The sequence below is a fragment of the Thunnus thynnus genome, chromosome 14, assembly GCF_963924715.1.
Source record: "Thunnus thynnus chromosome 14, fThuThy2.1, whole genome shotgun sequence".
Classification (NCBI taxonomy): domain Eukaryota; kingdom Metazoa; phylum Chordata; class Actinopteri; order Scombriformes; family Scombridae; genus Thunnus; species Thunnus thynnus.
Genome location: NC_089530.1, coordinates 10072179 through 10099187, shown reverse-complemented (window position 1 = coordinate 10099187; position 27009 = coordinate 10072179). Strand labels below are relative to the sequence as shown.

General features: G+C 39.0%; 1 protein-coding gene and 1 long non-coding RNA gene across 10 annotated transcripts in view; one reads left to right on the top strand and one right to left on the bottom strand.

Moving 5' to 3' along the window:
* Nucleotides 1–1119: 1119 nt before the first annotated feature.
* sptlc3 (serine palmitoyltransferase, long chain base subunit 3) lies at nt 1120–24331 on the bottom strand. Of its 4 annotated transcripts, XM_067609726.1 has the most exons (13): nt 23834–23897; nt 23591–23654; nt 21175–21366; nt 19582–19736; nt 18429–18577; nt 14720–14844; nt 12113–12206; nt 9914–10019; nt 8385–8604; nt 5797–5923; nt 3753–3888; nt 1982–2111; nt 1120–1852 (listed from the first exon to the last, which is right to left on the bottom strand). In XM_067609726.1, exons 2-13 carry the CDS (start codon nt 23627–23629, stop codon nt 1739–1741), a joined length of 1587 nt encoding a protein of 528 aa, XP_067465827.1. In that variant the 5' UTR covers nt 23630–23654; nt 23834–23897; the 3' UTR covers nt 1120–1738. The 4 variants fall into 4 exon arrangements, with proteins under 4 accessions (XP_067465827.1, XP_067465825.1, XP_067465826.1 ...); XM_067609724.1 differs by lacking the exons at nt 23591–23654; nt 23834–23897 and adding an exon at nt 24141–24331; XM_067609725.1 differs by lacking the exon at nt 23834–23897 and having other exon boundaries at nt 23591–23821.
* LOC137196827 (uncharacterized) overlaps nt 22956–27009 on the top strand; it is a 170027-nt gene continuing 165973 nt past the window's right edge. The window contains exons 1-2 of one of the 6 annotated variants that reach the window (XR_010931325.1): nt 22956–23224; nt 25787–25922. This is a non-coding gene — a long non-coding RNA (uncharacterized lncRNA). The remainder of the gene's footprint in view (nt 23225–25786; nt 25923–27009) is intronic. The other 5 variants (XR_010931326.1, XR_010931330.1, XR_010931329.1 and 2 more) reach the window with 5 other exon arrangements.

Here is a 27009-nt window from a genome sequence, read left to right as displayed (position 1 = left end):
GTTTTCTGCTGTAAATCCTCAATAAATTTAACAACGGTCACATTTAGACTAAAGGTGAAAGTAAATACAAATTAATAACAGATATCCCGGTGTAAAATCTGAGGCCCATCTCTTCCAGATCTTTATGAAACAGTACACTGGTATGACATCACAGATTTGAGGATTAAAGAAACTGTTTTCTATTGTTTCTGGCTATAGGAGCCAGATGTGAATATTTACTTACAGAACAAAGTGATCCAGTATAGAGCAGATTTCAATTGCTTTCTCCTTTAGGGGGAAAGTGTTTTTTTTCTTTACTTTAACTTCTCTAAACTTTCTCTCTGCTGTGTCTGTTTGCAGTTCATGTTTTTTTCCCCAAGGACTGAATATTGTATTTTTATTCCATCTTGTAAAAGGTTATCACTATGTTGTTTATATGGAGGAAAAAACATAAACACAGTGATGCCCTGAGGGTAAACAAGTGTCGACTAGACCCAATTTTGACACATTGTGAAAACACATTTATCATCCATCTATAATCCTTCCTGTGTTAATCAAATGATTACCCCATACCACGGGAATTTTGAGTTCAGTGCTAATTGCTGGGTTTGGTTTCTGTTGGCTCAGGTGCTGCATACTCTGCATGCTTACCTTCACAACTGTTATGCAGTTTGTGCGTGAAAGAGAACAGCAGGTCTTTAAAACATCAATAATTGAGCTGTTAAGACTTGGTGAATATGAGCTAGTCTCACCACAAAACAAGCCATAACACCTTTTTTATACTGCACGGGGGTTGTTGAGATTTAATTGCATGTCAAAGAAGTAATTGCTGCGTGATCTATTATTTACAGGAAGGTTATCATTTACTGTGGAGATGAAAGCGCTATTAGACTGAGAAGATTTTTATAAGAACAGCTCATGATGGAACGCAATCAAGGCATCTTTGTCATTTTTTGCTCAATCAGTTCAGCCATGAATATAGTGTAAATAATCATGTGTCAGTTTCAAAGGAAAGCTTCAGGAGCTTTAGAAGCCTACTCTTTGGATAATTAATGACCCTTCCTAATCCAAAACACATTCAGGAAGCTTCCATGTGCTGTATATGTGTTTTATTTGAAAAATAATATAGATATAAATCAGCACTCAAAATATTAGCAATGCATGTTATACATTGTATTCTCTTTAAAATTACTACAACCATTTTTATAAATAAGTGGTGTCAATTTATGAGTCAAAAAATGCTTTCATAAAAAGTTTTGCATATCCAAATATAGACAGTACTTAGAATAAAAGTGTGAAATGATATGACCCCTTTTTTAAATCTAAATTTAAAAAGATGTCTTCAAAAGAGTGCAGAGAAACTGAACTTTCTAACTGAACTAACAATATGTGACTTGTCTCACAATAAAAACTTGTCTGACTCAATATATTGTATTTTACAGCATACTTGAGTTTGAGACCAATCCAGCCAGGCATGTGCAATAACTCCATTTATGTATTCACAAATAAATTTATTTAGAAATAAAGTATTTCATACTCTCATGAGTTCATATAATTTACCTTGTTAAGAAGCACAAGTAAGTGTTCTATTAAATCACAATGTTTTACAAACATATAAAAAAAGCAGCTGCCAAACATTTGGCCCTTCTTCTGCTGTGAGACGTGGGTGTTACTCAACATTGTGCGTTTATGGGTCTGCTGTGGCGTGGACACTTAGACTTAGTTTTGACACTGTGAAGTGAAGGTGTCAAGGGTCATATCAGCTGTCCAGCTCAAAGTCTGTCTCATCATAGAGGTCAGGACAGGAGGAATATTTCTGTCGTGAGAACTTCAGACAGAGAGCGTCTCCCACTTCGTTCAGATGGTGCAGCACCTGAGGACAAAAGAATAGTCTCAGAATGTGTGTTTGATTTAAATGAAAAAATACTCTGCAAAGACTTAGAGAGGAATATGAAAAAAGTGAATGTTGGTAAATTTGTGTATCTGTACTGTGTGTGTGTACCTGGTCCAGCATGGCTCTGGTGTGTGCTGCAGACACACAGAAACGAGCTCGGGCTTCTGTAATCGGCGTGGCTGGAAAGCCGACTACAACTACACCAATTTTCCTCTCCAGCATTTCTCGAGAAAAAGCCCTGGATAGTGACAGAAAAACAAACACGACTACCATTTTTTTACACAGAAGACAAAAGACTGTAGTTTTTAAAAGTTTTAAATAAGAGTTTCTCTGACTCAAGGAAATGCAGTGTAATGTTTGTTATCAGATGATACTCCTTGAAATAACTGAATTTAAATTTCCTGAACATCAACTTCTAATAATATGTGGCACTATGATTATTTACTTCTGTTGTTATCTTTTCACAATTACAAAACTTTAGGACAAAATTTCATCTCTCACCAACAACAGTGACACTATGAGCCTGTAAAGTTGCTGGTGTGAATCATTGCACCAGCGTTTGTACAGTGTCACTGTTTCACTGTCTAGAGAATGGAATCAGGACAGAGATGGACAAATTATCTATCAAATACAAAACTTTTTTTTTTTTTTTTTTTACATTTTAAGGTTTGAATTCTCCAAAATGTGCAAAAGCCACATCAGAATGAGAAAGCATTTGCTGCTTATCCTCAGCAGTAAGTCATGAGAAATGCTGCTGCTTCTGGCCCTTCCAAACCTTTAATTATGTAGTTTGAATGTGTTGTGGTATGAATGACGTGTGATAATTTCTACAAAATATGATGAATTAAAAAGAACACATAACTCACAATTTGAGAACAATAAAAACATGTCTGATGACTTTAACATTGATGAGGCCAAGCAGTAAATGATCCCCAATTTTGTGGGGAAGTGGACGGTTGGGAGAGTTCAGACCATAAACATATGTTCTGGAAAAGGTTTGGTGACACAGCATCGCAAAGAAGAAAAAACTTTTGTTTATATGAAATGTTTTGCATGTGTTAAATTATATTGATGCATCCATTTAGCCCTATATCATAGCACAGTGTGTACATTTTTTCACACCGATGATGCTGCTGCAAAAACTTAAGTCAGCACCAGCATCTTTAATGTCACAAGGACAAACAAGGAAGTAAGTATATGGACATATGTAGATTTAATACATATTTAATTACAATATTTAATAATAGTACAGTGGGTACCAGACTGTTACTCCTCATTAAATTGTCTTTAAAATGTGTCTTGAAAAGAGAAGAAAATGAACCCTGGAATTAGGTTAGAAATGCCTGTTTTGAAAAATGCCCATTAAAATAATTACATATAACTAATAATGTATTATTTTATTGAACCCATCATTCCTACTGCACTACTGTAATCATATACTAGAGTCACTTCTGATTGTGGCAATCGCTGAATGGTTTGGACTTTTCATGCGTATTAATAGTGATGAGCATTGAAAGACACTTAATACCCAATTGATTATACCTGAGTGGCTGAAACAGTCCTGGGTTATACGTAACCAGTACCTGATGTTTTCTCTTAAGTAGTCACAGATACCAGTCTACATGGACACAGTCTACACCACTGATTCATGTAAACTTTGGAGTGTGTAATATTAGCGGCTGTTGAAATCACTTAGACATGATACCATGGTGACCTGGCCTGAAATTGCTTGTGATAACGAGGGACAATGAAGTTAAAATTTATTGTTTCAAAATTTGGTTATGCACAATTAATATGACAATATTCATACTCTCCTCCAAAAGAGGCAAATGTATCTGTCAATCCTGTGCCAGTGTGGTGAGAGTTTAAGCGTACTTACACCACTTTGCCTGGCATGTAGAGCAGGATTGGAACCACAGGTGAGTCATCATTGCCGTAGATGATGAAGCCCATCTCCTTCAGTCTGGCCCTGAAGTATCTGGTGTTCTCTGCCAGTTGGCGGATCCGTCTAATACCTACAATTAAAACAAGGACACCACCAGATGTACATAAGTGAAGCACCAAGTCACTGCTTTTTTGCATATTTCCACTGCCCCCTGCAGAGGGGGATATCACCTGTTGGTAGTAGCTAATGTAGTGTGAGTTCTTTGGAGGGCCATCTCATCCTGAGTCCTGCACCTCCATCTGGGCCATTCCAGCCTCCACTATGAGCTTGCGTATGATTACAACTCAGCTGCAGCAGCAGATGGTTCAGTTTTGTCCGCCTGACGGCATGGCGTACGCACTTGCATGTTGCCAAAATGAGGGCTCGCAAATTGGATACGATGGATTTCGCACAAAATGAGTGACTCTAGGTTGCCACTGGAGCGTAGCCATGACTGAAACTGAATACAAATCATACTTAAGTATTGCATGTATTTCAGATAAACGTATTAGAAAACTAATCAAAGGCAGCAGAGGCGGAGCACTCTGCTAACCCCCTGTGTGCCCTAACGATGTGAATCGCTGGGGAGCCAGGTTGCTCCGTGGCTGCAGCAGAGTTTGGCATGGCCCGGCCTTGGAACACAGCTCTGTTTCCCTCTGATTACCTGGGAACAGATTGGCAGTTCTTTCAAAGGGATGTAAGAGAGCACTTTAAATCCCCTTATCTCAGCAGAGAGAGCCAGTGAAGGAAAAAAAAACCCATAACATTCGGGCATCTGCCAAAAAGCACAGGCCCCATTTTGTAAATTGTTCCTCTCTGCAAAGAGAGAGGGCATGGAGGTCAAAAACATGCTGCCAGACACAGGAATCATAAGTGTAGGTGAGAATGTGTGGATGTTGCTGTCTGTCAGAGGTTTTCCCTATTTCAGAGCTGTTGCCACCAGTTTGCCTTAAAGTGTGAAATTCTACATTAGAGAGAAAGATGAGGGAGGCAGAGCAAGACGGAGAGGAAGAGGAATAAAAACAAATATGGCATATACACTAAGATCATTTGACGTTTCTTGCCACAGCGTGCGTTAATAGTGTTCTGATGGACACTGGAGCTGATGTTTTGAAAGACTGCAGTGTTCCCTTCCCTCTATAAGACAGGTCAAAACTCATTTCTCCACAACACCTATTTCATTGGGCTACGTCAGACGCAAAGCATGTCTGGTTCAGAGCCAGATGAGGAAGTTACTCATCTCTGCATGAAAGTACAATATACCTCAACCGCCAACACAACAACACACCAGGCTTTAGACCTTGGAGTGATTATACCATTACAGCACTCTAAGATAGACATGTTCTGTAATTTTGTATAATGCCACATGTTTTACTGACAGTTTTTTTTGCGTGTTTTCCTGTTGCATAGGCCTGTTTTTGCTCCTTAACTGTGACCTTTGCCCTTGGTGTGAATTTTCAGAGTCACTACTACTACAACCACCACTATGTGTACTAACTCCCACTACCACCACAGCTACAAGTACAATAACTCAACAAGAATTGCATTGGCGGTAGTGCAACTGGTCTGGTAATGACTACTTCCCTGCCCTAGTGTCTGATGCCATTAAAGCAGAAACTTCTCAGAGGTACACGGTTCCTCACAACACACATGAAAATGATTTCCTCCACGTTAGGGTCACGTGTGCTCAGGGACTGCACGTCCCCCCTCTTTCTACCGCTGCAGACCCCAGTAATTGCTACCATATTTTCTGACCAAGCAGCTGTTTGTCTTTCCCTGCAGGTCTGGAGTTACTCCTAATGTTAACATTGGTACTGTCCTCTGGATTTGGTTTGCTATTGTTTCCATAAAAATTATAAAAAGGTGTAAAATTTTTTATAAGACAGACATAATATTTGTCTAAGCAGAGAACATCAGGTTTGACGAGTATATGGATAATGAGATTGAGATTGAGAATGACATTCACTTGGAAGGAGACCCCGTGCGCTGACATACTCACCCTCTGAGCTCCCGTCTTTTCCCATGATGCACTTCATGGCACGTATGATCTGCTCAGTGACAGGAGGAGACATGGCCGAGGCGTATACTCCACTATGAGAATGGCTGCGCAGGTAGTCTACCAGCCCCTGTAACATAGGACACAGATAATCAACACAGATACTGTACACAATATGTCTACTGTCAATTTTTTTTCATAAATAGGAAAACAATATAACAATAAACTTTCATATCTTCTAGGAAAGACGTGAGGCCCTGCACTTTTCTTCTAGGACCACTAGAGAGAGCTCATGTATAGTCAACACCTGAGAATCAATTAAAATACCTCAAGTCATTTCTCTGTCACTATGACTATTTGGCATTGACTTTAGAATAGCTTTGGATCCTTTCCTGCTCTCCGCTCTGAGGGAGCCAGCGCACTAATTTGAGAAAGAACCCATACTGCAATGAGCCATAATGAGGACTGTCATGCTCATTATTCCTAAATGTCAGCGGGAGATTAATTCTGCTAGTGGTAGTCAAGAGAAGAGCAAGATTTCAAGAAATTGATTCAGTCATGGGTCCCTAGAGCATGTGTGTGTGTGTGTGTAAGTGGTCTGAGGTTGGAGCGGGCCTGGAGCTTTGATGGGCTGCTGCTCGGTGGCTGAGTGGTGGCCAGCGGGTGTGGGGTGATGATACGTAGCTGGAGATGCTGTCTGGCCACCATTTCCACTCACCGCCATCTGTCCCTACTGGGCGGTGGCTGTGGCTTCCTCACACACATACTGTAAGGGGAAGGGATTTTAGGAGAAATGCTTAAACGTAAGAGCCCTGAAACAACCTGACATCTGTTTTCACTTAAGGCGGGGGATTTTCACCGCTTTAGGGCCCCGCAGGATTTTGGTGCGACCAAGATAAACCAGTTAAGAGAACATGTCCGAAATCCATCTCACGTCTGGGGCGTGGAGTGACAGCTCAGAGTGTTTCCGCAGCCACATGGCGGCCGCAGTACTGATGTGACGATACATGTCCACAATGCCACAGAGTAGGAGCAGTGCCAGGGCAGCACACACACACACACGGTCCTTAAACGGATATATATGATAACCTAATTTGAATGCCATCCAAGTTTTTGGATAAACGGTTAACGAACAAAACTTCCTTCATGCAAGGTTGAAGTGAATTAGAAGGAGCTTGGAGTGTATTTATTTTTGGTACACTCATAAAATAGCTATAACATGACTGTTTTCCAGAACACATCTGCAGTCTTTTGTCGGGCAACGCAAATCCATTTAATGTAGGATTTGGGGGCTTTCACCACAACAACAAATACATCAAATCTAAAGGCTTTCTCTCTTTTCCTGCCTGTTTCTTTCAGGAGTTTACTACAGCCAGCTGTCAAATCAGGCAGAGTGTTCATACTTCAAACATTATCATGCTTGTTAAAGGCCATCCTGTTAAATCTGGAGCACAGTTCCGACGCCTGCCACAAGAAGGGGCTGGCCCTCTGCCAGCTTTACCTTCTTATTATGGCAGAGCAGGGCCGAGCCAACATAAGGCAGGAAGGGTCCCTCTCTGAATACCTAATTCAAACAACATGGCCGTTTCCTCTGTTGCTTTCTAATCAACTGCTGCAAAACCGGTGTGGTTATGTACTAAAGTGTACTTTTTAATGGAGTAAAAAGGAATTACAAAGGCCCAGAGTCACAGCCTAGTGAACATTTGTTGGACATGTGAGAGCTTCAAGGAAGACATGTGATGGAGTGTGTATGGCTAAATCGCATATGTCTTGAAAAACAGACCTGGGTTAATTAGTTTTTAAACATACTTTTCATGATGTGTTTTAACCTGCTTTTGAGCAAAATGGCTTAATGTTGTTACACAGACAATCGTTGCCAGATTGTTTGAACAATGACCGGAAAGTATCAAAGTCATCTTTTTTATTTGGTTTCCTGAGACTGACAACTTACCCAAGGCTATTAGAATTGATTCAGTGGGATTAATCCCATCTACACACAGTATATCTTGACATTTATCTTGACCCAGTTCAGGTCCAGGAGAATTACTTTTAATGAACCGCACAGCAACCAGACTAGTTTCTGCCTGACAGGAGAATCAACAGGTTGACAGCAGTGTTTGTAAGTTAAGTCTCTTATGTGTATACTATGACCTGGTGATATGAAGGGAAATGAAAACAGTGATGATGGATGGTATTATAATTTAAAACAGGCAGAGTTGTTAAGTGTAACAGCGCACTGCTGTTATAGTTGAAAAAAAAAACCCCCAAAGCAAATAGACTGCCTCTTCTATCAGCTGTTGTGCTGTTGCATCAAGACAGTGTATCCGGTGTGTTAAGTCATGCTGTGACTTTCCCAGTAGTGTTCCGGTTAAGGACCTTTATTGCCTGTTAAACCCACGTATGTTTTATTTGATTTTAGAAGAAAATTAAGTACAGAAAGAAATTCTTTGATCAAAAACAACAAACTAATAAAAAAGGGATTTGGATATGTTCAGTAAGACAAAATTGTTATATTAGTGTATTAATATTGATTACAAATGAAAACGAATGCAGAGAAAACTGAAACAGAGAATTCAAAGATCGACAGCAACCTTTTTCCCTGCGATGTAGCCTCCAGCAGCCCCAAAGCTCTTGGTGAAGGTGCCCATCATCACATCCACATCAGCTGGGTTCACATCAAACAGCTCGGTCACGCCCCTCCCTGTAGGTCCCACTGCTCCAATGCTGTGGGCCTCATCCAAGTACAGATATGCTTTATACTTTTTCTTCAGAGCGATGATCTCAGGAAGTCGCACCACTGAGCCCTCCATGCTAATGACAAAGAATCACACAAAGAAAGAATAAAGTTACAACAAGAACAACATGAACACACACATTAAATTTTAAATTATAAACTAAACTCTTAAAATGATTACTGAAAAGAAAAATAATCTGACCTCAACCTCACTTCATCCACTGCAGAGCATCTGTACATCTGTAATTGCATATTACATAATTTCACATATCCCAACCTTCCAAGAATCTTTTTGCAGGCCTCTTTCATTTTACCCCCACCTCTCTCCAATCTCTTCCTCCCTTCTGATGCAAGCCTTTTAAGGTTACAAATAGACAGCATGAGTGAGTATATGGCGGGAGGAATGGAGCAATCCCAGACCTGCTATCCTTGCTATGGATGAGAATGTCTGCAGTCCAAATGACATAAGACAGGGTTTCACCAGGACTGATGTGGACATCAAAGGCAGGCCCAGGATAATGCTAAAGCATGCTTACTCTTTATCCGAGCCTTTTGATGTTACCAGGGAGGCGATAGATGGAGCATTAGTTCTTTCAGTGTTGTACTGAAAAGCGGCATCTCGCTAATGTCTGAGCCTGACATTAGACATTATTGCCTGATAAAGCCTGTTTGATGATGTGCAATTAAGTTGTCTCTCACATTACCAGGATGGATGTGGAACTAATTATTATATTAATACCAACTGATGGCCATGTTCAAGGTTTTCCTCCTTGTTCAATAAGACGGTTGTCATAAAACAATTAAGTAATTGAATAAATATGTTGAGGAAAAACAACATGTTTACTAAAAGCACTAAGAATATGTTATGTTTTAGTTCTGAAATGCAACTGAGGGCAAAAAGAGGCAAGAGAGGAGAAAAGAAAATGGCTGTGATAAACAGTTGGAGCTGGGGGTGTAGCCAAGTCAATCTCTGTGGCTCCATTTGGCCTTGATTTGGAGCTAATGAGCAGATGGAGAGGGTCACTAAGACTCAGGATAGCTCACTGCCAGGAGAGACACACAATACCTTTCTCCTCTCTCCAGTAATCAAACGGTACCCAACCACACACACACACATATACACACAAGCGCACACACACACTATCCAATATTCAAGGGTAGAAAGGGAAGCAATTGAAACAGAGACCCTTATAGGGATTGCTTAACACAGAGAAAGCTCTCAGGTTACAAATTAAGATTCCTACCTGAGCAGAGTCTGAATCTGGCTGTGCAAACCTCTGCTAAAGACCACCTGGAAGCCTGTACTTAAAAAGATTGATACAATATATCTTCTGACCCCAGATATGTGTGTGAGTTATGTGTGCGTGTTGTGTAATGACAGCTGACCTATAGATGCCTTCCACCATGATGAGGATCTTCTTCCAGGGTCTGTGAGTCCGAGGCTGCCCTGAGCAAACCGCCTCTCTTAGCATCTTCTCCAGACTGTGCATGTCTGACACACATACATACAGACACAGATACAAAAAGAGAAAGACAGCAAGGGCGAGAGATGAAGAAACTCAACAATCCAACCCCAAAACCTTATGAAAAGACAGATAAAGCTCATAGCACACTGATGTTTATAATATTTTAGGTTTGCGTTATAAAAGCACACAACACTTACCATTTATATGTACATAGACAGTATACAGACTGTGGCAATAATCAAATCATGACTTGCAAAATCACTGGCTAAAAGCAAACAACAGTGAATAGAATCATTTCCACAGGGCAGGGCAATTCACAGAGTACACAAGGTACTATTTTATCTGCCAGAAACACCTTTCACAAACTACAGACTCTGCTGCCTGATGCTAATGAACACCTGCAAAGTCTGTATCAGAGGGGATTACTAACTGAGCTAAATATGAGTTTGGCCAAAGGTCTCTTCATTGCAGTCTGCATAGTTGCTTAGAATTCTGACTGAAATTTTGGCTTCAGTAAAGTCATATCCCAGTAGCATTTATAGTTTTTAACGGGTTAAATGTGATACTATTAATGATCATTACCTTCTGCTGCACACCAGATGGCAGTATTGAATAGCTTTAGTTAATGTGGAGCGTTATTCAAAGTATGACTGCAATCCAACCATTTTCAGCTGAGCAGCGAGTAAACCTGTCATAGCCAATAATGTGTCATAGATGATTGATATCTCTGCCGCAGCACAAAAACAGGTTTAGTTAAGAGGCAGCAGATGCTCATCTGATAAAAATCACTTCCTGGAGCTCAACAGTGCAGAGTACATCTAATGTTACCAGTCTCAACAATAAGGAAAGCAGATGAATTTACAGTGGCTTGCTCTGAGCACAGACAAGAATGGGGGAAAAAATTATTTCACAGTTAAGCGCTGATTTAAGATAAGCCACAGCCTGATATGAGATACTGTATGACCGTGATGAGGAGGATAGTAGTCTTTGCTTCCTCAAGTGAAGCGTGCATGGTGGATATTCATACAATTATCTTATCTTTGCACTGACCTCCAGTATGCAAAAATGTTACTAGCTTATAAACAAAAACCTAACCTTCCAACTCAGACATTTTATTATTTGAACGAATAAGAATGCAAACTTTCAAACAGAGCACCCTTTAGCTATGACTATTTGAAATATTTTCACCAGACAAGCCTGACAATGCCAGACTGGACAGACCAGTTTATCTACTCTCTGGTATGGTAATTCCACCTCTATGCAAGATGAGCCACTTAACACCTCAAGCATGTCAAATATATACAAGGGATCTTAGAAATTTTAGATGGAGGTTACATCGATAAATATCACTATAAAACATCACTTTACTTTTTAAAAAAAATATCTATTGTTGTGGCTAGGCTAACTGTTATAACCCTCTTTGTAAATATTGGCCCTCTACCAATAAAGGAGTGTTTGAGCTGTCAGAGTGTCTGGTGCAGGAGGTATAGAGGCAGGGAGGGGTCAGCTGCTCAGGTGCCTGAGGGCTCTTTGCCTTTAGACTAGCCTCTGGGATTTGCTTGGAGGACCCATAACTGACTCTGCTTGTACCTGTCAGGACACATTTGCTGCCAGAGGACTGGCTCATTTGTCCTGTCTCCTGAAAGAACAGGGGATAATCCTAATGTAAGCAAAATGAACATTGTATCACTCATGCTTAGTAATTCTCCCTTATTGACAGTATGTAATTTGACAGTGTAATAGAGGACAGATAGTTTAAATAAGATGAAATTTTCATACAAATAAACTTCTGTTTTGCTGCTCTGCTGCTGATGGATAAACACAGTCATGACAGTAAACTGAACTCATTGCATTAAAGCTTTTACATTTGCTGCTCTAAACACAGAATGTTAAGTAGGTCGTTCCTAAGGCAAATCCTGTACCGCACAGAAAGTAGTGTGTTTTTCACAGCACCGATAGTTTGGAATGAATAGAAGAAAAACTGGGTAGGGTGAGCAGTGGTGGCTGTACACACAGAAAACCAAACCTAGGTTTAGGTAATGCTTTATTGCTTTATTTGTATTGTTATCAGGCAGAATCGCTATGGCTCATGCTCAGATAAAATAGCAACTGGACTCACTGTTGTGTTTGAACACACGGATGGTCGCTCCTGAGAGTCTAGCCCCTAAGATGAGAGAGGTGTGATTGAGCTCGTCACTCAGTATCAAACAGCCCTGGAAATCAGCAAAGAGAAAAGACATTATTCAAATGTTTAAATTCCAGTGTAATAGCTGACACACATGTACCTGCATTTAAAAAAAACTCAAAACAAGCAAAAACAAAACAGCAAAAAACAAACAAAAAAAAAACTTAAAAGAGACTTCCACCAATTTAGCATTGTCCTCCTGTAACATTGTTGGACTCACGATGGACAAAAAAGGATCAAAATCAAAGCAGCAGAACCAAGCTTGTAGTTCCAGGCCTGAAAAGTGAAGCCAATGCCAAGTGCCTTCAACCTGTATTCTCTCTAATGGCCAGCGGGGGCGACTCCACTGGCTCAAAAAAGAAATCCGATTGCATGAAAGTCTAAGGGGAAATTACCCTACTTCTCACTTGATTTATTACCTCAGTAAACATTTTCTTGATGAGTTTATGGTTTCAAATCACTAGTTTCAAGTCCTCTTCAATACAGCAAGATGCTCATTTTGTAAATTATGGTCCCTTATAATTTAAATTTGACGATAAAGCAGGGCATGCTTTAGGGCTTGGCTACGTTGTGATTGACAAGTCGCTGCCACAGCGACAACGTTGGTTAGGTAACGTAACCATGGAGAGTATAGGCATTGCCGTCACTATTTCAGTGTGTTTTCAGTTCATGAAAGAAAATTGTAATATTTTGGTGGCCTAAAAAAGTCTTGTTCAGCGTTCTGTTGTGCTAACAGACCGTCTAAGGAGTTGAATGTTCAGTTTTTCCAGTAAGTACATTTTGTTTTAATGATAGCTGCATCTATTATTTCCTACAGTCTATGAGCAGAACCAGAGATATTGTCTTTTTATCCCATGCATTCTTCTTCCTTGTCAAAACCTGGAACCTACATCACCTAGTGCAATTCGACTTGATTCACTTGACTGTACAGATTCAGGTGTTATGCTAGTAGTGGCTAGTATAGCCTTGGGCTGCTATCCACAAGCAGAAATGAAGAGCAACAGAGATCTGGTAACTTCACTTCTTTCTAACTTTACAAACCCAGAATTTGTCATTTTTCATATGTGTAGACTTCAGCCCCAACCCACGCTGACTCACGTGACAACACTTGAGGCAGTTCATCAGATTTCGTGCAGCTCCCTCTGGAGCACATGCAGCAGTACTGCCAAAAACCTGTAAACACTGATGTGTAAAACTGGTGGAATTCCTCTTTAAAATATGAATACATACAGTATATTAATATGATAATGAAATCTACATAGATGGTATATGATCATGTTCCAAATTGAGTGGACCAATCAGATGCTACCTTGGGATTGAATAAAATAATTAGCTTCTAAAGTGAACACTTTATAGTGTTCACAATATATAGATGAGAACTGGAACAGTGCCTGCTACCAACTTACTTTATCATTTGAGAGATTGCTGTTTTTTAATGTATTTCAACATATCTTTGTGCTTTTTGTACTGTGGCCTTGTAGTATATACTGTATCCTAGTTGCCGCTCTAAAATGGATCCACCTGGCCAATTATATGTCACCCCACACCTTTTCCCGCCCCCATCCATGGCTCAGTCATAATCACCTATATCTAGGTCCTCTTTGCGTTAAATTGGTTGTATTTACTGTATATGTAAATCCCCTTTCATCTGTTTCATGTCCAACGAAGTTTTGACCAACGCAAAAATCACAATTTTCTTAATGGAGAGCAGAGTCCTTCATATTCCATACAAATCAGAATGCAAATTAATTCAGCCGTTCCATGAAATTCTCTCCCTTACATTAGCATATTTAACATGGAAGCTCTAAGCGTTTGACTGCATTAGTTTGAATGAACTCTTGTAGAGGGTATGTTGACACCCTCTCACTGACAGATACCCTCGGTTTGGCCTGGGGTCCAGCTGGCCTGGTCCCTGGTCTACCAGCAGCTGTCACTCTAATGTAGCTCTGCCTTCACAGCAAGGCCTATCCTGGCACTGCCTGTCCCTGTAGGATAGAGTTGGCAGTGTGGGTTGACCCCCAGCCCCTACAGGGTTACTGTGGGGGCTGCAGCCTAAAGGGTTGCTGCACCTCTTGAGCTGCATAAACGACCCCAGTCTCATCACTTAAACAGTCAACCTCCCCTCCTTCCTGTCCAGTCCAATCACAGATATTCATGCTGTGTGTTGCCCCTGGTAACCCATGGCCGTCTGTGTGAGCTAGGCTGGTGTGCCGACAGGCCAGAGCAATCATACCCTTGAGTAGCGCTCTTAACAAAACCTGCCCTTCCTTGTCTATGTGTCTGAAAGCAGCTATGTATGCCCAGAGTCTCAACCTCCTGGCTACTGTAATGTTTAATTATGATTTTAATTAACAGGGGTGGATCGGGAGTTGTTCGCAGCTGAGTTTACTTGACTGTTACTCATTAATTTAGGCCATATGCAAGAGAAGAACAAAAGCTAGGCTAATTAAATTAATTTCTTCTGCGCTGTGAAACACGCTCCCTTATAAAGTCGGGTTTCCTTTGTATGCTGTGTGGCATTTAGTGTGTTAAATCACGTACCTTCCCAACAAGTGCTGGAATGTTCATCGAGTTGGTGGCAAAACCCATCCCAAAAGTCATAGAAGACTCTACTCTCAGGAAACTGGCCACTAGTTGCTCCAGCTCTTCATGGATGTTAAGGTTACCTACATGACAAAAATCACAAAAGGTAACTCACCCTGACAAAAACACTGTACCTTTAGTTGATCTAATAGTCCTTGAGTCTCTGGGTTTTCTGGTCTTAGTAACCCAGTCACAAGTTTTGACAGACATTAATGCGTCGTGATATAATGCATACAGGGGGGGTTGGACCACCAGCACTCACAGTATCAGTGCCTCTCACTCTCTGGGGATTTGAAGAGATTTATAAAGATTCAAGATATGATAAATGTGTAATTCTGTGCAACTACTCTTTTTCATCTCAGGTAATATCAAGGCAGATCCTGCAAGGTCTAAAATGCCTCTGCAGCACATTTTGGGACAGAGGCAGTTGGTTATAACACAATGTGACAGGCGGGGACCAGAATTCATTTAGAAAATTGATCAGATTGTAATCGGCCACCTGACATGGTGTTTTTCTATTTTGTGCAATAAAAGTGGGATTTTCGGGTATCTCTAGGGTGCTTTCGGTACTGCCCTTGTGGTTAGCTGATAAAAAAAAAAGAATTACTGGTATAATTGTGAGCTACAGCGAGAGAGGCAGGCAGTGAAAGGTTCATATATATACTGTATTTTATTTCTGCTGGCTCTGGGTGAGGTTATATGGTAGTGATATATCATAACATGAGTTCAATAAATTTTAATAAACTGTTGGGCAAAAGTCACTCTATACTTACTATAGAGTAAGTATTCTATACTTTCAACTCACCAGTGATGCAATTAATGACTGCTAACAACTGTTTTATTCATACAGTATATCACTCCCCTTCATTCTTAATATTCTACAAACTGTTACTGTAAAGATAAAATTGCCAACACCATGGCAGGAATACAAAACAGGTCAGGAAAAAGATTTTTACTTACTTCTATTCCTAGCTAGTTATTTTTAAAAAAAGGCTGAAAAGAAACATTAATTAATTTACCATTAACCCTGACACTAACCCATTAACAATGTAAACAAAAATAAAAATGTGGTTTTGAGATGTGACAAAAAGTCATCCACATAAGGAAATGGTGCATTAATTGCCTATACACTGCATACTAATCATTACAATCAAATTCAATAACAATAAGTAACCACAGCGAGCAGGCATTAGAAAGTTCAAACAGACTGAATGTTTCAGGAAGGACTGGGAAATGGATATTGAGTGATGTGTATAAAAACCTAATGCAGTGAAGCAGCTCTGTCTTTATGGTGTTTCTCATTCGGTGCTTTCCATCAGGCCTTGCACCAAGTCAAATCGATTCATACATTTCCTCAACCACCCAGGCTCGCAGCCCCTGCTGGCATGTGCAGCTTTTCTAATCAGACTGCATTGGCGTCTGCACTCTTTAAAGAACATTTTACTTTGCCGTGGCTTCATAGGCATGTCCTGCCTCCTTATTGATATGCTAACCTCATAGGGCCGTTCTCCTCTGGGTCTGGATACTCTTCAGGTAAGAGAGATCAGAGTCTTTATTAGATTTCAACCACTTTGCTTACTTGAGTTAACTGAAATAAAATATACCTACACTGTCATATGCATCTCATAAAACCTGCTCAACTGTCTTCTGAATTACCAAGGTCACCTTCTTTCTACCACAATCATCAAAGCTTGCTGTCAAAAAAGCTATATGACTATTCCCAAGGTTGGAAAGTCTTATAATGGTGAGAAGATAAAAACTGTCTCTGCAAATCACCAAGCTAATTCAGTTCTTTCATTGTAAACCTATGACTGAGGTTTTTCTTCAAAGCTTTTACAACAAGAAAAGAAAATAAAACAGCCTAGAAGAGTTAATAATTTCTATCACTAACCTCGACTGTGGTCTCAACAGACAAGTACAGCATTTATGGCTTAGCTTTAACATGTAAACATGCCAAAGAGCCCTATTACATTATTATATTACTATACACATAGCAGTGAAATACCCACTGCTGTGTGCTTGGTAGCCACACATTCATTTGAATGCTTAACATCATTATCTAATTTACTGTATGTTAATGATTGCAAGGAAAGCGGTAACGGTGAGCTATCCATTAATACAAATCCATGAATGTTTGACATGTCTGTTTATTCACAGGGCGTGCTTTCAGTGCACTTTGTATCTACTTTCACATGCCCATTCAATGAAATAATATATGGAAAAACACCTCAAATTGCACTCTGTGCACTTAAATACATGTAGTAGTTATGGGAGAATGATTTACAATTTTAGGTCATTTTATGAACTGAACTTTTAACTTTTTAACTGAAACATTTTAAAAGGAACTGTGCATCACAAATAGATAACTTTAATCTTAAGAGAACTTAAGAGGCACGGACAAGAGTGAAGTATGAAAGACAAAGATTTTTGTTTTGAATAAACTGAGTGCTTCAAGTAAATTCAATAAAAACAAAAAGGAAATTTTGATTTTGAAGATTTAAATGAAAATTCTGTGTATGACCAATACAAATGCCTGAATGTGAACTAAAACGTTTGTGATAATGGCGTCACTGCTCCTACAGACACACTGGGGTTTTTAATAATTGATGCTTGATAAGGTCTCATGGGAGAAATGCTTGTTATTCCTTAACCCTCTTAGTGAGCCATCTGAAACACAGATTACAAACTCAGTGAAAAACAGTCCCATTTTAAAAGAGAAATAAACATATAAATAAATCACATAAATGAATAATGGATAGTGTGGAGGAGCATGGGGTGTGTACTTGCACTTTGACAAACATACATATTACTAATAATCACATGCCCTTTAATTCCTCTGGTTTTCTTTGGTCTTGTTAAACTGCTGATATCATGCAACACTATGCAGCGACTCAGCCTGCTCAGAACCTGCTCACCTTAGCCTGCTCTCAGTAGATATACAGCACGGTGCTGTCAGAAATGCCATAATCTAAACATCGCTGACAGAGAGAAAATAAACTACTTTTCTCAAGAAGACTTGGTGTAGCACGTGAACTGCTCGGTGAGTTCTGACATGTTTACCCATCAGCAGAAGGCTGATGGCCAATCATCAGATTTCACTAAAGCAACACTGGGATGCTGGAACATGAGATCTTGGTACACATAGTCCACTTTGACACCATCAGAAACAGGGTTGAAGTTCAGAAGATAAAACAGCATTCAAAATTCATCTGCAGCCAGGGATCCACTTTCTGATCCTTGCTGTTCTGACACTTCCATCACACATATTCCTTTTGCATCCAGCCTAATGTCCAGGGTGTTTCATAATGTTACATTTCACTATGATATCATTTCCCCACTGCTCAGTGTGGACCAGTGTGTAATGATCTCAGCTTATGCTCAGATTTTACATAATTTAACAAAGGGTGAATAATTCATATTACATTGCAGCCACTGAAAGATAATTAAACATGCAGGCAGTATAATTCACGAGAAAGATAATAAATGATGGCATATGTGATGAGGGAGATGGAAAGTTTCCTTTCCAGTTTGATATTCGACCTATACAAGGTCCGACACAGACTTAAAATAGGTGTACATATAAGAAATGTGAAACTAGCTCAAGAGGACAAGTGGCACACATTTTCTTTTTATATCTGTACAACCGAAACATTGACCACAAACTTACCAATTTCCTGCCTTGTGCTGCAAACCCCAACCCCATACTGGTGCATTTTGTCTGTCACAGTTTTCAGGAAATCAGCGTTGTTCTCAGCAAAACCGAGGTAGTTGTAGGAGCCCATGTTGATGACACTATGTATCGTCTTCCCAGTTAATCTGCAAGCATGTAAACATTAGGAATCCCTTAGCCTTTCAATTTTTTTCTGCATGCACTGACAGAATTAATTACATGGTATAAAAAGCCATCAACATTCAATTAAATACAATAGCTAATTATAAACTTGTTAAGTCATCAGTGGAGTTCTATTCATGAGAAGTGCAATTATAACAATGTTTATTTAAAGGGAACACCAGTGAGTGACTGCAGTAGAGTTTGTTATTCTTATTTCCTTGGATCGTTTTAAGAACATAATCAAATATTCACAACTCATTTTAGCCGGAATCAATAGATTATGCTGCCTTCTAATATGCAAGCACATACATAACGTAACTCCATAGAGAATAAACTGGAGAAAAAAATATGTAGTGAATATAGCAGCATCCAAAACAAATTTCTCAGGATAATACAAGTTCAGGTAAAGTCAAGAGTCTACATCCCCCCTGTACATCAGTATAAATGTTTTAATTGTTTTTCCATTTCATCAACTGACCTAGTTCTCCTCACAACTCATGCAAACCTGTAAACCACAACAAAATCTATCTGCATGTCTCTTCACCCATTCACCACACTTTGACACAAAAGACAAGCTGACTGCCCCATTTCTACTTTTTTTTCCAGTCACATTAAACCTCTTTAAACATGTAATCCATGCTTACCCCTCTTCCCTGATTCATTATGCCATATCCCCTCCCAATGGCTCTGTTCATATTCCTATTCATGTTATATTCCATGGCCCTGCTGTGCAGCACAGAGGAATCTCAACTGTGGTCCAAAAACTGACATGTCCTTGTTGATGACACATACTCACAGGCTGAAGTTTCAATCTTTGTCCATTAGCTGACAGAGATGGATCAAGTCAATTAAGTAACAGAGTCTAGCGGTCTAAATATACTTTCTGGATTCAAAAACATTTTAAAATTAATTAAATTCTTAACTTTACTCTTATATATGAACATAAGCCTACAGTATGGCTCGCCCAATCTATCAAAGCTGGTATTACCTGAATGTCCAGTTGTAGTCATCAGAAACTCTCTCCATCAGGTCAAAGACAGGTCCTGGCAGGCTGCATATGGGACGGTTCCAGTTGTCTCGTACCCTCATGTACAAGTTTCGAGTGTAGAAGTTCTCAAAATCTTGATAAAGTGGTACGAAATCCTGAAAGCAGAGACAAACATATTCAACACACACAATAAGCCAGTAGAAGGACATTAAAGAGTGTTTGTAAAGTGGGTTGCTGATGAAACCTTGGAGACAATAAAAAGCAGGAAATGGGACTGTCTGGTTGCATTAAAAGGTCTCCAAGGACTAGAGCAAAGCAACATCCCCGATTAGATGATGACAGATTTCACAGGTACAGCACATTAAAATGGAATTAAACGTAATGGCAAAAACATAACGGTGATATCATATAATATTCTCCAAGACGGCATCTTTCAAGCACAATGATATGAATTCTTTTTCGCTAATGGACTAGTGTCAAGTATATCTTATAAATCAGATTTTTATATTGAGATGAAATTCACCAACAGATGATTGTGGTTTTAAAAATCAAATGACTCTGCACATCCTTTATAGTAAGAGATGGCTTTGTCTGCTCTGGCTCCAACATAAATATGTAAAATAAATCTTGTTCCATGTTGAACCTGAAGTAATAGAGATTTAAAGGTACTTGTTTTCTCTCCAACCTTCTCAAAGTAGTTTTCAGTTAGGAGCTCTTGCATAAAAAAAACAGACCATATTGTAAAGTATATGATATGTGTTTGCTCAAACTCTTCAAGACTGTACATGTGTTCATTTTATTGTGTCCCCCTCTGAACTAAAGTATAGAATAGGTGACTTCAAACCACATTTACTGTTATCTTGATGGGAGAATTATATCTACTGTAGCCTTTATACATACTATATGTTAGTTAATATTAATATGATAATTATTGAAAGAATTATTCCCTAACAACAATGTTAACAATGCTGTTGTCTGATCCAGTGAAGCCACCACCATGACCGAGCCCTCATACAGTAAAACTTTCCATCCCTTGACTTCATATTGACTGTTCTCAAACACAGGAAGAAAACTGCCTCCCTGCTAGAAACTGCTTTATTGTTTTCTGCCTGTACCGCTTTACCAAAATGGCAACAAAAACATGCTCACAGCATTACTTATTTTAATTCAAGCAGTGCAGAACAAATCATTACCACAAACTTACAATATCTTAAGTGCAATTTTTTGGATTTAAGCACTATGGCAACACAATGGCTCTTATGTTGCAGTGCTCAGGCCTTGTCTAGAATCTGAAGCACAGTAACAAAGAAGGAACTTGAATCCTCTGAGATTTAATTAGGTCTTCAACAGATATTCTCTGTGGTGTCCTGTCTCACCCATGGCAACATTAAAGTGCAGAGGAGCACGAATGAAGAAGGCAGAGGGAGCGCTTAAGAGCAAAAATTGAAATAATTAGGGGAAAACAAAATGTGTTGACACCCAAGGCATGCATGCTCCTCTATTCCAACTGTCTGTGTGTGCATGTGTGTGTCTGCAGTATGTGCGTATGCCCACAGTATGCCTAGGACTGTGATGATTGGATGTTTTACCAACCTTCTGTTCCTCTCTTTCCTGGGCGACATGGCACTTCTCTAAGCCCACAGCTCTGAGGAAGTCTCTGAGGTAGCCAAACAGGGTGACAATACCAAAGCCCAGGTATGTCATGACAGCCACGTACATGGGCGCCTGTTCAAAGGACTCCTGCCTGTGCTGCCTGGAGGCGACTCCAGTCCCTGGGCCATTTTTCTATACAACAAGAAGCCCACATAAGCTGTCTTACATTGCAAACGAGACAAGAGAAAACAATACCATTTGAATAAAAGTGGCTCGATTTCAAACAAATAGCTGTAATAGCACCAATTAACCTGGATTAAAAGGAGACATTCTACTGGTGTACTGACTTGACGTAAAACTGAAGTAAAAACAAACAGTACACATATTATAGTTAGTAGTTATGTTAAGTTAAATGAATGCTGCAAAAATGTTGTCATATTATACTGTAAACATTCACATAATAAGCCCATTTCACAGGAGACATTTTGGCTTGTCAGAGCAGAAAAAGCACAAGTGTTAGTATTACATAATGATGACTCTGTTCTATTTGAGTGTCCCAGTAAGTCATGATATTGTGACAGAGAGCCGGGATGCGCAATATCAAGACCCTCAAAACCAAATCAGGTGATTTAGCAATCGCCAATTTCATTATTTACACCTGTGTTATTCCTTCTGTCACATGTTAAAATGCCTTCTAGGAAAAATATTAGAAAACAATTCACACTTAATTTATGTATGTGAACCTGATAATTGTTTATGGGAAGTTGTTTTCTATACAGAACTGTATGTAAAATTGTGGCCAGTTAGAGCAATAACTTAAATGAAAAAATAAAATAAAATAGGTTTTTCTTCCCATAATCATCCTGTTCATACTGGCTATTAGAAGATCCCTTCATGATGCACTTACAGTGTCCCCCATCAAGTGATAGGGAACAAAATCCACAAGCCTTCTTCTGTGCAAAAATGTATTTAAAAGTTTATCTGAAGCTAATATGAAGCTTCAGCCAAACAAGTCAAATAAAGTAGATATCTTTCAACGTTACAGTCTTCTTAGTGCCAAAGTCCCTCTTTTTGTTTCTATACTTCCACCACAGCTCAACAGGGAGACACTGTCTGAGAAAACACGAAGAGGGACTTTGATGCTAAAAAGACTGAAATGTGGCAGATATCCACTTGATATGACTAACTCAGATTGCTAAAGCTTCAGATAAACTTTTAAATATATTTTTGCACATAATGACTGTGTGTACATTGTATGCCCCCACCACTTACACTGAAAGCGCCTTTGAAGGGGATCTTTTAATAGTCAGTATGAACAGGAGGAATGATTACAGTGAGGAAAATCTCTTTCATCGTTCATTTGGACACCTGACTGTTGTTTTAAGACACACTTGAAAAATTGGGTATCTTTAAGAAATGATGTTTCTTGTGAAAGGTGTTTCCCTGGCTGTCATTGCAGTTGATGGGGACATTTTTAACCAAACTGATGGATGGATGCAACAGTCAGTTGTTACACAAGAAATTACAGCAATGTTAAGTATTCATCTGAGCTTCAGTTCCTCACAAGGGCTAAGCAGATTTTTGCACTGGTGTCAACGAGCTAACGCTAAACATCTGTTTTTATGAAAGATTAATTGCTGCATGTTTCAATTATACTTATGGTTCTTATGAAGGTATTTCCACAATTCACAGTCATTTCTGTCCATCTAGAGCAACAAAAACACAAATATACACTGCTGCTTGCACAATAACGAATATTTTAATCAATTCTCAAGTTAGGACTGTTTATTGCTGGAATTGACATTTTGTTTTGTACAACTCAAGAAAATTATGAATTACTAAATATGGAAATAAATATGGAATTTTGACCAGTAAAGAGATGTCACTTCCGGCTGCCATTTTTGTTTGGTTTTTGGTTTTTCAGGCAGCATTAAAGTTGCAGCTTCGATAGCGGATTAAAAAAGCATATAAAATGCAGCAGACGGAACATGTATTGATCCAGTTGTACAGAAAATGCCTTTTAGATATGTGAAAATATCTTTAAGCAACGGTGAGTGTTGTTGAACCACCCAACGGCTGTGATTTAACGGTTAGCTTCATGGATGTAAACTAGCTAACCCATCTGAACGTAACAATATCTTTAAAAAGCACTTAATTTGTTGGACTAACTCAAGGAGAAACAGATATAAATAGTTATTACAGCTTTTTATGTGGTGTAGTAAAATTGTGATTGATTTTACTACAAAATGAAATTACCATACAAACAAAGAAACAAACAAGAACTGGCGTCGTAGCCTCAAGTCAGAACAAGCCAGGTGAACAAACATACTACGTCTAACGCATTCAAACAAAATTGCGCAACGTATAGAGAAAAAGATAAACAAAATCGCAAAACACACGACAGCAATTTCCTCACCTGACCAAGAAAACCTGCTTTCAGGGCGGGGTCGCTCATATATGGCTGTTTACATACATTCTCCCTTTTGGAGGAAATGTAAATGAACTTATCTCCAAACAACGACAATAGGCTAAAAAAATCGTATATTTGAAAATATTTATAACTTGCAACTTTGCCGAAATAGCACTACACAACAACTTCAATATTAAGTGCTAAAATTAGTGCAAAACATAGGAGATGACAAATTACATATTTACGTACCTATACGCTTAGACAGTGTAACTTAAGTAAGTTAATTTATTGATTGTGTTGATTTTTCTCGGTTTATATATAGTCTGTGAAACCGCCTCCATGGGTTACAAAGTTTGCCTACGTCACGGAGGTCGTTTCAGGTAAAGACCCCTGATAAAATACATGTGCACAGATTCAAGGCTATCTCACTGGGAAAGTGATAAAACAAGCTACCTGACTCCAGCACCGTAAAGCAGGCGCACTCACGGTGCATGATTTGGTGCACAGTGTTTTTTTGTAAATAAATCTTAAACCCTCCAGTCGCTGTCAGACATACCTCTCTCATGTAGTGATAGCCATTTTTCTTGATATCCTCACATCTCAGTCCATTCTGGTTTAAATGTGATTTTAAGTTGCCGTCAGCAGCTATTCTTGCCATATTTCTTAAGGCACAGCAGCGACTGTCTCCTCTGTTTGACTGTCAGGTAATATAACCGCTGTGCTTTACTGAACTCACAAAGGTGACTTCCTCCTTTCTGTTCGGTTCAGCCTCTTCTGAATTGTTGCCGTGTTTGAACATTGCTCGTGTTAAACGCTTCTCCAACAAGTGACACTTCAGTTATCTCATTGTTTCGGTATTGTGTAGATGTGCCGACTCACTTCTCCTTTATCCCATAAACGAAACTTTGCGTGGAGCATTGTAAACAAAAACAGCTCCATTTCACATCCTACACCTTACATCTAGACTGAGTCCTAAAATATAATTTTCCTTTGCATCTCTTTTCCACTTTGTCTTATGATATTCTCACCTTTCCACTAGTGGAGAATATACAAAATATACCTACTCAAGTACTTTACTTAAATAGAGTTTTGAGTACTTTACCTGAGTAAATGCTACTTTATACTTTTACTCCACTTTAATTCAGAGGAAATTGTCCTTTTTATTCCACTACATTTTAGACTACTTGTTACTTTGTAGAGCTCAACTACTACAACAGTAAAATGCTACTTATAAACTAACACATTAACAATCCAATAATATAATACATAATAATAAAGCACTCACAGGAGTCATTTTCCTGCATAACAGCTTCTTTTACTATTGATATGTCATGCATTTTGTTAATATGTCTGTGCTTTTACTTAAGTGGGATTTTGAATGTAGGACTTTTACTTCTCATGGAGTATTTTTGCACTGATGTATTGCTGCTTTTACCCCTCCACCGCCACAGCTTTCTGGAAGCTACAGTGAAACTTACTCCAATTAGTTTGAGTTCACAGTATAATTTTCCCATGTAGGTTTAAATTAGTCAAAACATAAAAAGTGCAAATGAAAAAATGCAGATGACCGGTCAGTCCCGTGGAGAAACATTAGTAGCACTACACACTACAGTGCGTAAGCAGCAGCACCATATATGGTTTGATACCTACAGTAATCTGATTACAGAGTGGCACTAATGATCCTTACAGTCACATTACAGATGGTTTAAACTTATGCAGTGACATTCAGATCACAAGGTTAAGACAGAAATTATCTTAAGTATATATACCTAATTTGACATATAATTACTCAAAATTGAGCTATATAATAACTAGGATCCCCTATCAAGGTATAAATATGTTTTATGACATTTCAGTATTGATATAGTGATAAAGAAAAATCTCTTGAAACTCAATTGAGAAAAAAACCCAGACAGGAATGTCTGTTGTTGGCAAATGCAGCAAATTATATGCCTGATAGGTACTCATTTAAAAATCCAATATTGTCATAAAGCGTTCCTGGTCATTGATTTGCAATATTGCCCACAATGGCTGGAGATAGATATTAAAGGAAATGATACCTTTGTTTCTATGTCTCTGAAAGTTGCCAATTTTATATTGTCTCACACTACATATTGTCATATTGCCCAGCCCTTATATTAATAATGATAATGTGGTACTTGTCTTATTCTTGATACAAAACCTGTCCTCATGCTTTCACAGGTTAGAGGTCAGACTCGGCTACATCTGGAGATGAGGGGGTGTCAGTATCTTGCTCAGGGACCCCAATGGAAGACAGATGCTACTAACATAGGGGCTTGAACTCCTGCTCACTCTGCTATACTGCCCCAAATGTACAGTAAGTAATAAGGAACTTTTATTCAGTACATGTGGCCAAATAGATTATGTCTTGGATTATAGCTTTAAGCAGAAAAGCCCAACCCAGCTCAGCCTAATGATACACATTACATCCCCTACAGCTACTGTGACATTGCTTTTGCAGGCACATAGACAACCCAGTAATTTGCAGTCACTGCAGTTCATCTTTTGAGCTGATGATTAACTGAAGTGTCATAAATCAGACACATTGTTATCGGCATAGGTCAAATCAAAAAAGCCTTGTAAACTTACTTCTGTATGCAGGCTGCTGACAATTCGGTGTCCGCCTGCATTGTTGAGATTTTCCCTTCTGGGGAAAAACAAAGAGATTGTTTGTTAGTAAAAGGTCAACGCCTATTCAGTGGTCCGGTGGTGCACTTAGTTTGTGGGTGCACAGTAAATCAGAACATGCTTGGTGTTGTGACAGTAAGTGTAATGTAAGTTTTTCTACATAACAACATTGAACTGTTGCTGTTTTGAAGAGGTTGTCTCTTTGGGGATATGCACAAGCAGAATATGAGAAGCAGCAGACAGTCCAACTGGTAATGTTAAGGGAGACTTGGAATGCAAGTGTATGTCTGAACATTATGCCTTGAGATTAAATGACAGTATCTGCTATACACTCTTACTTTATGTTGCAATATTCTATTGCTATGTGTTTAGACATGGTGCACATTTGATTAAGAACTGCAATATGGGATATTTTACAGCCTGTCTGAAATCTTCCATTTCTGTGTCAGTTAAACACACATCATTTATCACTATAGGTACGAGACTCTATCCTTCATTCACCATTTGACAGACATCATTTCCTCCTTTCCCAACCCACTACAGTCGGAAATTGTGCTGTCTCTTTGACATGTGTCTAGAGTTCTTAAAGGTGCAGTGCGTAGAATTTAGTGGCATCTAGCAGGGGGGACTTGGCAGAAATGGAATGTAATATTCATATGCATGTTTTAATTAGTGTATAATCACCTGAAAATAAGAACTGTGTTTTCATTACCTTAGAATGAGCCCTTTATATCTACATAAGGAGTGGCTCCTCTTCCACAGAGGCCATCATTTTG